Source organism: Sander lucioperca, chromosome 1 (assembly GCF_008315115.2).
Source record: "Sander lucioperca isolate FBNREF2018 chromosome 1, SLUC_FBN_1.2, whole genome shotgun sequence".
Lineage (NCBI taxonomy): Eukaryota > Metazoa > Chordata > Actinopteri > Perciformes > Percidae > Sander > Sander lucioperca.
In genome coordinates, this window is record NC_050173.1 from 39,383,419 (window position 1) to 39,397,858 (window position 14,440).

Here is a 14,440-nt window from a genome sequence, read left to right on the forward strand (position 1 = left end):
CATATCAATTTAGGCTCACAATAGATTTTGGCCCGCCTAGTGGTGCGCAGAAACCAAAAAGACAGGTAATTCTTTTTAAACTGTAATTATGTGACACTTAAAGCAGAATTTGGCAGATTTGCTGACTTTGAGAGTCAGGAATTCCCACAGAAACAGAGATTTATCATATTTAGGCTGTGAAACAGGTTGCTGTAAAAAATGTAATCATTGTTTTGCTTGATTTGCAAACTTTATGATGGCTAAGGAACTTTTTTAGGGCTTTATGTCGACATAACTAAGTGAGAAAGCTATATGAGACATGCAATAATACAGTCAAATATGTTTGACTTTGATTAAATAAAAGCATGTCAACAAACTCTACATGTCTGGCCCCTGATGTGATTCTTATTTCCAAGTGTGGCCCTTAGTGAAGTTGAGTTTGACACCCCTGCACTAGAAGGAAAATGCTCTCTGTTGAAGCCATTCATCATCAGAAATTACCATAGACAGTTAAAGAAAATGACACCCTGCGTCTCAACCATAGACTGTCTATGGTCTCAACTGCTCTTGCCTGGCCAATCAGGACCAACTCTCGTTGGAGCTAGCGTGTCGCGATAGTTCACGGAGTTGCTTGTTGGATATTCAAACGGGTGGCGGTTTGACCTGATTGACGACTGACAAGGTAACGTTAGCTAAATATTTGTTATTCTCGTCATATTGTCCATTTTATAGCCATTGCCGATATAAATTCAATTGCTGCTGTTTTAGAGTTACTTATAATGACACTTCTCGAGTGGACAAGCGCCATCGTTGTGGACATGGTTAACGTTAGCTAAGCTAAATATGGATACCAAATATGGTATACGTGCAGTTCAACGCTAGCTAGTGTCCCAAATTCCCCATACAATGTCCTTAATTATAAACCTACTAGCTAAATCACCTAAACTAAACTAAACTAACCCTAACCAACTTTAAACAAAGTCTACCTTCTCTAGCTAGCTAATCATTGAGACACTCAGTTTTTGGAAAATTATTTGGGACACTAGCTAAACCGCACGTAGCTACACCCTAAATATTTCATCAACATAAACCCTCCGTTGTCTGTCTGTTTCGCCGATTTCTAACGTAATTTTAGATCAGTTGGTGACCGTTTGTGTGTGTTGTTTTGCTTCAGAAGAACCGTTGACGTTACCTTGTAACGTTACATTATTTAACGTTACTTGGACACAAAGACAACATACTTTTGGAGCTCAGTGTTAAGTTCTATAAGAGAGATTTACTGATTTTTAATTCAAGATGAAATCGTGAATTAAACCAATGTACCCACCACATAAACTCATACACTAGCTAGATGTGTCCTAATGTGGTGACATCCTCTAGTTGTAACTTATAGTGAATATGTAACGTTACGGTCTCGTAAGTGTGTTTTTATACTGCAGTGTTGGCTAGTACTTAACACAGACAGTAACGTTGTGTTCTAACTCTGGTACATCCAAGGAGCTGCGCAATGACCCTGTCAATTGAACCAATAAAATAAACGTTAGCTACACAAATGCATGTGTAACTAAAGCTTCAGTGTATCAGGTGTAACGCTAATTTGATAAAAACGCTTCAGCATCTGTGTGGTGCAGGCGACCTGCGCATAAGATACGATGACAGGCGCTGATAACTTCTTCCTTTCTTCTCTTTGGGAAGAAACAAACATTTCAACATCAAAACTAAAATGTTGCCAGTTGACTAATGAATGACAAACACACAATAAAAACACACAACACTTAAAGAATAGATATGTAATATCTCTCCATAGGCATAGAAAGAACATACAGAAGGTTTTCCAAAGCTTTCCAGATGGCAGCAGAAGAGGAGATCCAGCGCCTGAGGAGCCAGCTGAGGGAGAAGGAAGAGCTGGTCCGTCAGGCGGCCCAGGCGGGTTTGGATGTCCTCAACCAGCAGACGGAACTGCAGAGCCAACTAGACGAGCAGAGAGTGGAGATGACCAACGCGCTGGAGGTATGACACTGCACTCTGGAGGCTTGGCTGACCCACATCGTAGCCATGCATTGCTTTTACCTTTATGTTTCCAGGTCTGTGAACGTTCTGCCACTCCATCAGTGCAGACCTCACTGTTACCAGTCCAACAGCCAAACACGGAAATGAAGGGGCACAGCTATATTGAATACCTCCGTGTCAGCGACAGCCGCGGCCGGAGGCATAATGTTTTCGGGTTGACGGCCCATCCCATTGTCGTGAACGCAGAAAACGCCTTGGGGGAATTTATTCAAATTTGGCACAAATGTCCACGTGGACTCCAGGAGGAACTGATAGCCTGATATATGATGATGTGTTATTATATGATGACACTACCCAGCAGTATATTAGGCCATTAAAATAAGCTCCACCTTTACCAGCTGCAACATTGAAGTTATCAACACAATAAACGCATTCATAATTAAAATAGAATAATATCATATAGAGTATTCAGCATAATGACTGCTTTTACTGAAGTAAACATTTTGATTCAGGATGTTTACTTGTAACAGAGTATTTCTACACTGGTATTGCTACTTTTACCTAAGTAAAAGCTCTGAGTCCACCGCTGGTAAACTCCAGTGTTCCAATAATGCCAACAATGTACCTGTATTTGAACGGTCCTAAAGTGATTTCAGACACTGCTAAACCATATTTTCTGCTCTGCTAGTCATTGGTTTCTTCAAGTACCAATAACAGAACCAACCTTAAAAGCACTGGGAAGGATTTTGAACCGGTTCCAGTCCTTTGCACTTGTATGCCCAAATATTTTTCCCACTCTGACTTGCCCTATAGGCCACGTTCACACCGCAAGTCTTAATGCTTTATTCAGATTTTTTGCTCAGATCCGATTGTTTGTTTGACTGTTCACATTACCTTTTTAAAATGTGGCTTATATCAGATTCCAGTGTGAACTGTATGTGGTTTCGAACTGACCCGCATGCGCAAAAGAACAATAACACTACATCAGACGCAGCACGCTGTTGCACTAAAGTTAGGGAGGTTATGGACTATGGAAGCATTTTCACTTTTATTTCAAAGTGTTTGTGTAATGGCAGCTGTAACATTAATGAGCAGGTGCTGAGGAGGAGAAGAAAGAAGAGAAAGAGAGCCAAATTGGCTATTTTGGTCTAACACCTCACTCTCCCTCCATTGACTTGCTCCATCACTGTTCTCCATTTTGTAGGCCTAGTCAAGTTTTTCATTTTACTGTCTGTGTCTAGGGCTAACTCCCGCCGGCTTATAATTGTGACAAATGTTGATGTAGATTGACGTGAAAGTTGCATCAAATCCGCCCTGGTTGTTCACACTGGCTGCATTGAAAAAAAATCAGACCTGGGTCTGATTCAGGGCCACATATGGAAGTGGTCTAAATCTGATTTGAAAAAAAATCTGATCTGGGCAAGATTTGAGCGTTGACACTACTTCTGAAGAAGTCTGACCTGGTCACTTGACCCAAAACAAAAATCAGATTTGGGCCACTTTTGCCTGCAGTCTGAACGTAGCCTTAGAGCCCTGACTCTGTCTGTGTCTGTGTCAAAGGTCCTGGAGCAAGACAAGTACTCCCTTCAAAAGGAAGTGGAGTTAAAGAGCCGGATGCTGGAGTCGCTGCGGTCGGACTACGACTGTGTGAAGAAGCAGCACAGACAGCAGCTGGAGGACCTACAAGTGAATCTGGAGAGGAGCCACAGCACAGCGCTCAGTGAGCTCAACAACAAGGTACAGCATCAGGAGGTGCAGTACAGATGTTACTGCTCAACACAACAGAGCCATCGTTAGTATTATCAGTAAAACCTGTGCTTTACCTGCTGTGACTTGCACCTTCCATCAAACACTCCTTTTATTCTTCCGGCGGTTCTCAATGCCCAATGCTGCACTGCATTACCCGCCCTCTATGAATGAATGAATGAATGTATAAATGTAAACAGAGATTGTACTGCAGTAGTGTCCTATTTTATAAGTACGTGCGTTCTCCACGTCACTTTGTATCACAGTCAATAAGAGATTGTAAACAGTTACTGTGGAATATAATGAAGGCGTAATATGTTACATCTTTGTAGTGTTGCTACAGTATAGGATGGGTGAAGTCAGCTGCTGAACTATAAATAAAAAATGCTGCCGTAGGCACACAGCAAGCATTAATCTCACTTTATTGATCAGAAGGGCACAAACATGACTCCCAATGAAGCTCTTTGTCTGCTGGATGTGAAATCCATAAACGCAGCGTTGAGTAACACAACTACCGCTGGGACTTCTCTAAGACAGGGCCAGTAGGCCAAACATAAAAATTAAATAATACAGCTTGTGGCTCTGAAGTAGAGTGGTCGCCCCTCACCCACAAGATTGGTGGTTTGATCCCAGGCTCAAAGTGTCTCTGAGCCAGACACTGAACCCCAAGTTACTCCCGGACGCTGTATGTAGCTGTCCACTGCTCCTAATGCTTGGGTTGGGTTAAATACGGTAATTCAATTTCACTACATTGAACTGTCAAATTGTATGTGACGATTTAAGAATTAAGCTTTCTTTCGTTTTAATTGTTTCGTCTATGGGGAGACTATTAAAAAAAAACTGTAGTCGTCTTTCCCATCCCCTTAGAAATGAACACCTGCTAATTACTACACACCTAATTAATTACACCTGCTAGTTAAAGGGACATTTCACTGCTGGAAAGATGAATATATCTTTACATTGGGTCATGTATGTAGTAGAAATGTGAATTTATTTTTAGAAATTGGTGCCAAATCCCAGAGGTAGGCAACTCAGCTGAGTCAAGTCTATTGTGTTTTAGTGTCATTTCAACCATATACACGAAACAACGTTTCACCGTGGCTCAAGTGGTGTTACGCATTTAAAATATATAAAAACGATGACTAATCGGTGAAGTATCCCTTTTAAGTGAAGTTGTTCATACCCATTTGTTTGTTTGCATTGCATTATTTAAAGGTGCAGTAGGTAAGACTTATAAAACTAACTTTCTGTCATATTTGCTTAAACTGACCCTATGTTCCAGTAGAACTACATGAAGCAGGTATTTAAAAAACACAACTACAGCCTGTAGTGTGATTTGCAAAAACCCACCGCTCCCTGTTCAGATGCACCAATCAGGGCCAGGGGAGGCGCCTAACTGCATGTCAATCACTGCTCATGCACACGCATTCATTCTCCCTTGTGGGGGGGAGGGGCTTAGGAGACCGTTTTGGGCTTTAGCGGAAAGGGGGGAGGGACTGAGAAGTTGTTGATGTTCAAATTTTTTGGCTAAGTCCTGGATCTTCACAATCCTACCTACAGCACTTTTAAATGGAATGGGGCGAAAATAGTACCTTTAATTAATTAAATCCTTAGTGTACAAGGTTTTTTTCTGCCATTTAAGTGGTGGGATCCAGAATGAAGCAGAGGGTTGAGTGTGTGTGGGATCAGTGCAACGTATGGAGGAGTCCATCCAGTAATGCTCCAGGTGTCTTCCTGTGTGCGCTCCCAGGTGATGAGTTTGCAGGCAGCTCTGGAGGAATCCCAGCTGAATGAGAAACAGCTGCAACACAAACTGGAGCTGCAGACTGAGACGCTGAACAACAAGATGGAGGAGCTGCGAGCTCTGAACGAACACACCCAGAGCTCCATGACGTCTGAGGTGATGGAGGTGCAGATGAAGATCATGGATCTGGAGAACATTAAGGTGAGGGGAGCTAAACGCAGTGTATTCTCTTGTACAGCTACTGCTATTCATTGAGAATGTCATCTTAATAGCTTACCTAATCTGCTGCTGCTTTTTTCCCAGCCTGATCTCAGCATTGGGGCTGCACAATCAATCGTTTCTTCATCCTCATCTACTTGTGCAATAAACATAAACATCACAAAAGACTCTCAGTGAAAAGGCAGTATCAGTAGAAAACTGCACTTTCAAATGGATCTGTCATCCCGTTCACTTCAATTTGTAAACTTTTTTTTTTTTTTTAATTCAACAATCAGTTTTATTTTAGCAGCAGAACATTTTACCATCTGTCTATCACAAATAATATCGTTATTGAAATATTCACCAACGTTCTTGCTTATTTTCCTCATATGGTACAGCCCTGGTGTCCAGTATCAGCTGCAGCTGTGTGAGTAACGTGTGTGTGTGTGTGTGTGTGTGTGTGTGTGTGTGTGTGTGTGTGTGTGTGCGCGCGCGCCAGGTGGAGCTGGAGCAGACGCTGCAGGAGTGTCGGTACAGAGAGCAGCAGCTGGAGCTGAGCAGCAGCAGCCTGCAGCGCCGCCTGCAGCAAATCACAGAGGAGAAAGAGGAGCGAGAGAAAGAGGCCGTTTCCTGCTTTAATGCGTTGGAGGTAAACGTCATCAACTTTGGTTCCGTGTTGTGCTTGTGTGCGCATTTACTGTATATGCTTTTGGTAGTCAAGTTTGATCAACACAGGCCATTGAAACTGTCGAATTCTTCATGTATAAAGTGATGTTGAACCTTGGTGCGTCTCTAGATTCTCGGAAAAGAAAGCCTTTAGGACAAGAGCAGCTTTACTTTGTCACAGCATAAAGCTCTCTAGCAAACTCCATAACAAGATTAATGCACTCAAACTGGAATCTCCTGCCCATTCTTAGATCTGTTTTAAGAAACCACATGATAGATTAGTACCAAGCCATCTGTCTGCCAATAATAATCCACTTGGCTTCATTGGCATTGAAGGAGATTTACAAATGTGCTCATTTGATGGAATTATTTAGAATACGAGGATGCATTGCTACGTGAAATGACTAAGGGCACGTAAACCCACTGTCTGCACCTCTCTTTGTCCCCATGTCTCTGTGTCTGTCAGAGATGTTCACAAGTCATCTTTTGGAAGTTCAAGTCGAGTCTCAGGTCTTTGAGCTCAAGTCTTTGAGGGGCAAGTTCAAGTCAAGTCTCAAGTCTCTGTCCATCTGATCCGTCCCTAACACTGTATTGTTAAATCTTATGAATTCAAAGCATGTCCTGTAGCTACCATCCATACAGTACAGTATCAAAATCAGTTGGATAACTTTATGAGGTCTACTGCAATGCAGTCTGAAGAAACACAAATTAAGAACTCTGTTTCAATTTCATAACTGTATTTTTCAACATTTTGGTATGGGATATTATTTTGCTTGCCACTAAGAAAATCTGCATACAACTGACATGTGTAGTGTTCTGTGGGGAAAATAGCTAAAGTAATACTAAACGTTTCTATCCTGTTTTTCTTTTCTAAAATAAAATGTGGACACTGCAGCCAAGAATGGATGTGAACTTGTGACAGGAAAAATATCATGTATGCTTTAATGGAGCTAGCTTAATTTAGTTACATCCAGAACTTACATGGGGTCTCCAACTTAGGACATTGTATAGTCTAATCTTCTGCTACTTAACACATCCCTCTAGCCCTCGGACCTGGTGAAATATTAACCTAAGTCTGTCACATCATATGGATACAACTATAAAGATACAGTTTGCCTGTTCCCAGCATTAGCACAACACTTGGCGATGGTTAGCTTGTTACCTGAGACGAGATATGCTAAATGTAACGTCTCTTTCACATTAGCAAGTGACTGACTTATCTGTGTGCGTTTGGAGATGCCTGATGAAGTTCAACGTTGTTGATCCGGCATCATTTATCCTGGTGCCACACACCTTGCATGTAGGTGTTCGCTTACTGCCACTGTTTACCAAGTTATTGAAAGCAAAACTAATGACAAAACGCACAACTCCGGGAGGACTTGTTGTCGCCATCGTCAATGCATCTTTTTATGTGAGTGCGCGCACATAAGGCATAACGCATGCGTTACGTTGCACATTATGGCAAAGAGCAGGGGACATGCAGCTCATCATACGTTTCCCCAACGTTTATGCGCCAATAAAAGAAAATAGAAATACATGAATAAATTTAGATTTAAAAATCAATAATTGCATGAAAACAGGTTGTTGACGAGTCTTAAAGTCTTTTGGGTCAAGTAGCAAGTCAAGTCTGAAGTCCCTGTTTGTGCGCCTTAAGTGCGACTCGAGTCCGAGTCTGAGACTCGAGTCCCCATCTCTGGTGTCTGTGTATGCTCATTCCGTATGTCTTTGCATCTCTGTCTCCACAGAAATCTCGTGGGGAGAACCGGGACCTCCAGATCCAGTTGGACCAGCTTCTACAGCAGGCCCAGGATCCCAACAGCAAAGGGAACTCTCTGTTTGCTGAGGTAAAACCCAACCTGTGCTGCAAACAAACGGCAACAAAGGCTCTGTCTTTGCTGACGTAGAAAACCAAATTAGAGTCAACTGTTCTACCCAGCCTCAATAATTCTCTGTACATACCTGCAAACTAGTTGCTTTTCGGCGAAAATCGACATTTCGAATGGGAAAATGTCATCCACGTGAATCGTGTAGATCTGAGACCCGGTGCTAATATGGCACCGGTGCCTTAACAACCGTTATGTACTGGACTGAATTGCAACGTGGATTTCGGTGCCACTGAAATGCCTGCGCTTCTCTCTGATGCTCCGAAAACGGACGTTAGAGGCAACCTAAACATCGCAGCATGTCACGCTAGTTAACGCTACACTTGACCGCAGGTAACGTTAGCCTACCGTTAGCTAGCAGCTGGAGTAACAGCAGTACAAGCTAAACTAAATTAGTTTTAGAGTTTAAATGAAATGCAAAGTCAGAGTACACATACATAAATGCTTAGCGTTGAAACGGTACACAGAAGTCACGGTTTGGTTCGTACCTCGGTTCAGACATCACGGTTCGGTTCGGTACAATGGAGGGAAAAGCAAATCAAAAATGCAGAAGGCATTGTTTTTTTTTATTGTGCATGTCTCAGGCTGTACCACCTAGTGTCATACAGTCTCTCCCCTGAGCTAGCTGCAACCGCCTGAAGTGTGTAAAGATGTAAACAGTAAACAATAAGTACCCCACATCATCTCCAGACTCCATCTGTAACTTGTAAACTAAATAAGACAATCGGCTATAAAACTGAAAATGCATCATCTCTTATTCATGAAAGTGCAAATTACATAGAATAATAACAAAAAGAAAATTCCACTTAGACGAGACCTTCCGCCACAAAAGATAAAAGAAAGTATTCTTGCTATTAGGTGCGACAGGCATACCTTTGCCAACTGGTCGTTAGTGAAACAGAGGGTGCAGCTGACAACACGTGCTTCATCAACGTCCTTTGGTTGTATATGGAAGGGACTACTTCTACTAACTACTAATTCCGATTGCTTCAGTGATTTTATTTGTTTTGGCCCTGTTTGTATGTGTATCTAAAGGCTGGATAAGCACTGTAGGGAGGAGAAGTTGGACAGTTTTTTTTTTTTGTCTCGTTCCAGTGATTGGCACATCTGGGTGATGGCGTCGGATATGCGTTAGCATGTTAGATGCAGATAGATTTCCACTCATATACCCAACAACTGCAGAACAACTCCGACACACAGTCCTCGTCTTATCCACCACTCTCTCGCCTGTACTACTGTAACTGACTGGGATCTTAAAGAGGCTGGCGGGTCCTTTAGCTCTTGTGGGTCGCCATACTCGTCCTTTAGTGCTGCTATCCCTGACTCACTCACTGGACTGTCAACCTTACAAAAAACTGCATACATAACTACTAAATAGGCATAGTCCCTAAAGAACCTGCGTATCTAACAGTAGTTCTGCATTACATTACATTAATTTGCACGCAAGTTTTATTTAGTTTTATACCGTGTATTCTGTGTAAATTCCTGCATTGAACCATGATGCCCGTATGGTTTCGGTTCAATACGAATACATGAACCGTTCCACCCCTAACATCCATATGTTAATTTTTGGTATTGCAGTTGGAGGATAAGCGTGCTGAGATGGAGAGACAGCTCATCAGTATGAAGGTGCAATATGTGTCCCTGCAGAAACAGTACGCCTTCAGCAAACAGCATCTGCAGCGTATGAAGGTACAGTACCGTGTGTTGCGTAGGCTGTAAACGTGCACTGTTGTCTGCTTGGAACCTGGACGACAGCGTTGACGTGCATGCATTGTGCAGGTCCAGATAGCCACTCTGATGCAGCTGCAGGGCTCCAGGGCTGACCCTGCTCAGCTGGAGAGGCTCCAGTCCATGCTGTCGGAGAAAAACGGAGACATCCAAAATCTGATGACTAAACTGCAGAGGCTGGAGAAGATGGAGGTGAGTCTTACATATCAACAGGAAGAACAAGAAATATCAAATCCGATCCTTTTGATTTGCATTTGATCCTTGTGATTTGCATTAGGTTCAACATGAAGTGGGGAAGAAACAGAATTGAATTGTCGACGTGTGTGTGTGTGTGGGTGGGTGGGTGGGTGTAGATGACGCTGAAGGCTCAGCCAGCTAACCCTGCTCCAGCACAAAGCGCTGACGGCCAAGATGAAACCTACTACACTGACCTGCTGAAGATGAAGCTCAACAACACTGTGTGAGTGTAACAAAGACATCTGGGCACATCTGTTCTCACTCTCTCTCCTCACAACACTTTGTTTAACTGTAATGTAGCAGAAATCAGAAGCTACCTAAACCATTTGACGCTTTAAGCTCCTGTAGTCTGCTATATTAGCATCTTTCATAAATTGTCACACAGAAGAAGGCGGCAGAGACAGACAACACACATGAGACAGCGAGCCAAGCAGAGAAGTAGTGTACACAGAGGTGATGGGACAAACTAAACTATACAGTGACACTGGTTTCCACACATATTCATTCATCAGGAAGCTCCATTCCTTTTAAGCTATATATAGTATAGAAACTTCTCCAGTCAAACGATTCTTCATTCCATCCTTTTTGGACCCAGATCTAGAAAAAAAAGACTATTTGTCTGGTTTTGCTGGCAGCCAATCACAGCAAGCGTTCTTTGATTTAATGTGACGTGTGATTGGTTGGCGACTATTGCAGCAGCTACAGCCCTTACAGTCTGTGGAGAGGTGGAGTCCAGCGTGGTGTATGTGACGGAGTTGACAATTCAGCGTGCCAAGATGCCGCCAAAGCGTTCAAAAGTATGGCGATCCAGTACTACCTGGCAGTGGCGTCTGCGGAAAAAAAAAAAATAAAATGTGGAAGGATTATTTCAAATGAAGTGCTCTGTTGGTGTCAGAGTCAGTTAAAGGGTACTGGTACTGCATACCCAGCCCTAATCAGCAGGTCCTCGTATTAAGTGATGCTTCTTTAACTGGTTAGGCAAATAATATATTAAAAAATATATATACAGTTGAAGATTTGGTACACATATTCAATCTCGTAATTCGCCATAGAAAATCGAAAAGATCAGTAAAATCCAAAGACTTGCAGTTTTTCTTGGGTTCAGTGTGTGTGTGTGTGTGTGTGTGTGTGTGTGTGTGTGTGTGTGTGTGTGTGTGTGTGTGTGTGTGTCTTAGTAAGGATGCAGAGCGTCTGGGAGATGAGCTTTCCCTTCAGAGGATGAAATCTTTGTCGGAGAGTCAGAGAGCTTTAGAGCTGGAGAGGAAACTCTTCTCCTCTGAGCGGCTGTTCAAACAGGTGAGAGCTCTGAGCACCATCCACGGTGTCGGCACCCAGTAGATTTTTGTTCAGCTACAACTACACACAATGATCCAAAACTCAACCTCTGACAGATGGGGCCGGTAGTAACGTGCATTCATTCAGCTGTAGTAAGTGATTGTGTTAACACTTCAAACAGACACACTGTGTACTGAGTGTGAGTGTATATGTTTGGCTCCCTGCTGCAGATTCAGAGTGACAAGATCAAACTGCAGCTGCGTGTAGAGGAACTGCAGCACAAGTACGAACCCAAAGGTGAGTGGAAAAAGACGTGGGCCATGGTGTGCCTCTGCTGTCTCTCACTGTGTGCCCGTAACATTGCCATGGTTGTCTCTAGAGGCCAAGAAACATGTGGCGCACATAAGAAGGAAAGAGAAGCTTCCTGTTGACGTGGTACCCTCCTCTGAAGAAATGCCGCCTGACAAAGGAGGGCACGTTGTTGCCGTGGAGATGACTGCAGACCCTGTTGCGGATCCTGTGAGCTCCGCACGAGGTCAGCACACACACACACACACACACGCACACGCGCAGCAGAGTGTTCAATACTCAGCTGTTATCATTTTGTGTTGTGTGTTCAGAGCCGGAGCCGCGGCCGGCCAAGCGTGTGAAGATCAGCGAAGAAGAGGCTGCTGTGATCCCCCCCCACAGGTCAGTATGTCTGTGATTCCCCCCAGGTTAGTATAGAGACAGAGCGTGTCGCGTCATACTCTGAAAGCCACGCCCACCATTTACTTGTATGTCTAAAAGCTGCTGTGTGTGGAGCATTTTGTACCAAGTTAAATATATCAATGTCAGTTTTAGGCTAACTATATGTCTGCAAGTTAAGCTAACACTACATAACGTAAGCTTAGTGTCCCACAGTCTCTCCATTCTCTCTGCTGATTCCTCACGTCTGTAGCCACTTTTGTATTCATAAAAGCTCCGTTTTTGGGATCGGAAGACGGAAGCAGACCGAATTGACGTAGAGGCACCTTCACGCAGTACAATGGAGAGCGGAGAGTTGTTTTCCCCTCCGGTTGGGGCGGGACTTAAATGCGCTCTGTCTCTATGTCTGCGGTTAGTTGAGCACCAGGCTTTGTTCTGTGCTGCTGGTTCTGGGTCAGCTGGAGACACCAGTGAGGACATCTCGTCTCTCTCCATGGACACGAGTTCATGATGCGTCCGGCTGCTCTGTAGAAGAACACATTGGGGTTTAGTGTGGTCGTTTTGTCCAGGCATACTCGCAACATGAAAACACAAAGAAAACAAAGACTTTACATTTGGACACAGAGAGCCCGAGAGATGCTGGCTGCTCCCCCACATGTAGCCACAGTTTCTGTGCCCTCACAGGAATGATTCTTCATCCTGGATATTTCTCTTATTGGAATTCTCATCATTAAGAGTTCCTGAAGATGCACCATTAAAGCACTTTCATTGACTAAAACAACAGTAGATTCCAGAGGCCTGTACTACGAATCAAGATCAACATGCCCTGGATTTATTTCAGTTACCCGGCTTCACTAACCCTAACAACCGCGGTCCCGCATAAGCTGTGTCACGACGCTGGTTAACAACTAGTTCAGTCAACCCAGGGTTTCCCAATCCAGCGGCGCGCGCGTTCACATAAAAGAGGCGGTGTTTGCACAGCACGACCAATCGCAAACATCTACCAGAGACACATATTTTATATAAGAAGAGCAAATTATAATTCTACATAAATATGAAGAACACAGACACGGTTTTGCAGGCAAAACGCAATGCAGTCGCTGCTTCCTAAAACAGGAGGAAAGCTGGCAAAAAATAGCCGACGCTGTAAATGCGTAAATCACAACGCTTATCAATATCTTCCCCATCAGTCAGGCACTAGATCTGACCATAATTACACTTGTCCTTTCCATAAACTGTTGTTGCTTTAGCCTATTATTTCAGTTGGAACCCTGGCAGTGGAAGCGATCGTGAGAGCAAATAAAATATATAAAAACATAATTCAAACCGATGTGCGCATTTGGCAACACACAGCTCAAGATGCCGATAGCCTATATGTAATTCCCTCCCATTCAAATCTATATATTTCATAAAAATACCCATCAGGGAATGTTAACGGGGTTGTCGGTCTCTAAATGTTTTAACTTTTATGAGGGCATCCCTCTCTGCCCCTCTCTCTCTCCCTCTCCGTGCACCGAGCTCCGCCTGATCTTACCGTCCTAATTTCCACCGGTTGCGGTGATGCCGTTATCCATCAAGTGTTGATTGGTCAGTAGGCGGTAGGCAGCCATATGGCCTTAGTGTGGATTATTAAGACTTTATTATTGGATCATATTATTTAATAACAACCAACCTAAACTGTATGACATTACTTTACAGGTTCTATAAGCTGTATGAAGGAAGTTGTGAATCTGAAAAGAAGAAACAAAACTGAAAGTTTTTTTGGTGTGCACAGAGCAATAGTAAATCCCTGCTGTATATTGCTATATATTTCTACTGTAGAGTCAAACTAAAAAGAGACAGATGACCAACAGGGATGTTGAGTGATGGTGTGTGTTGTGATTGTGTCCTCAGCGAGGAGAACCTGGAGCAGAACCTGGAAGAGAAGCAGCAGAAGCCAAGAGAGGAGAGAAGAAAGAAGCCACGTGGAACAGTGGAGGTGATCCATGTGAGCTCCAACAGCAGCATGGAGAACCAGTGTGCTCAGCAGTAGCACTGCTGTGTGTGTGTGTGTGTGTGTGTGTGTGTGTGTGTGTGTGTGTGTGTGTGTGTGTGTGTGTGTGTGTGTGTGTGTGTGTGCCCTGAATGACATTATCTTAACGTTTAATTTGAATGATTAACTTTACATTTAAGTACACAATAGAGACCCTGGTGTTCTCTTTGTATTAAGAACACCAAAAAAGAGTCAATGTGTCTAAGAAATGTGAATAAATATGTCAGCTGTTAATAAAGAATTTTGTTTTTA

The 14,440-nt window shown here is 43.2% G+C and overlaps 1 protein-coding gene across 2 annotated transcripts; it reads left to right on the forward strand.

The window, feature by feature from the left end:
- The first annotated feature begins 537 nt into the window (after positions 1-537).
- spdl1 (spindle apparatus coiled-coil protein 1) lies at positions 538-14,440 on the forward strand. 2 transcript variants are annotated; one of them, XM_031319702.2, is made up of 14 exons: positions 538-661; positions 1,787-1,989; positions 3,550-3,726; positions 5,486-5,680; positions 6,177-6,326; positions 8,089-8,187; positions 9,808-9,918; positions 10,009-10,149; positions 10,311-10,417; positions 11,370-11,490; positions 11,700-11,766; positions 11,849-12,004; positions 12,090-12,159; positions 14,050-14,440. In XM_031319702.2, exons 2-14 carry the CDS (start codon positions 1,828-1,830, stop codon positions 14,186-14,188), a joined length of 1,695 nt encoding a protein of 564 aa, XP_031175562.1. In that variant the 5' UTR covers positions 538-661; positions 1,787-1,827; the 3' UTR covers positions 14,189-14,440. The 2 variants fall into 2 exon arrangements, with proteins under 2 accessions (XP_031175562.1, XP_031175563.1); XM_031319703.2 differs by having other exon boundaries at positions 543-661; positions 1,820-1,989.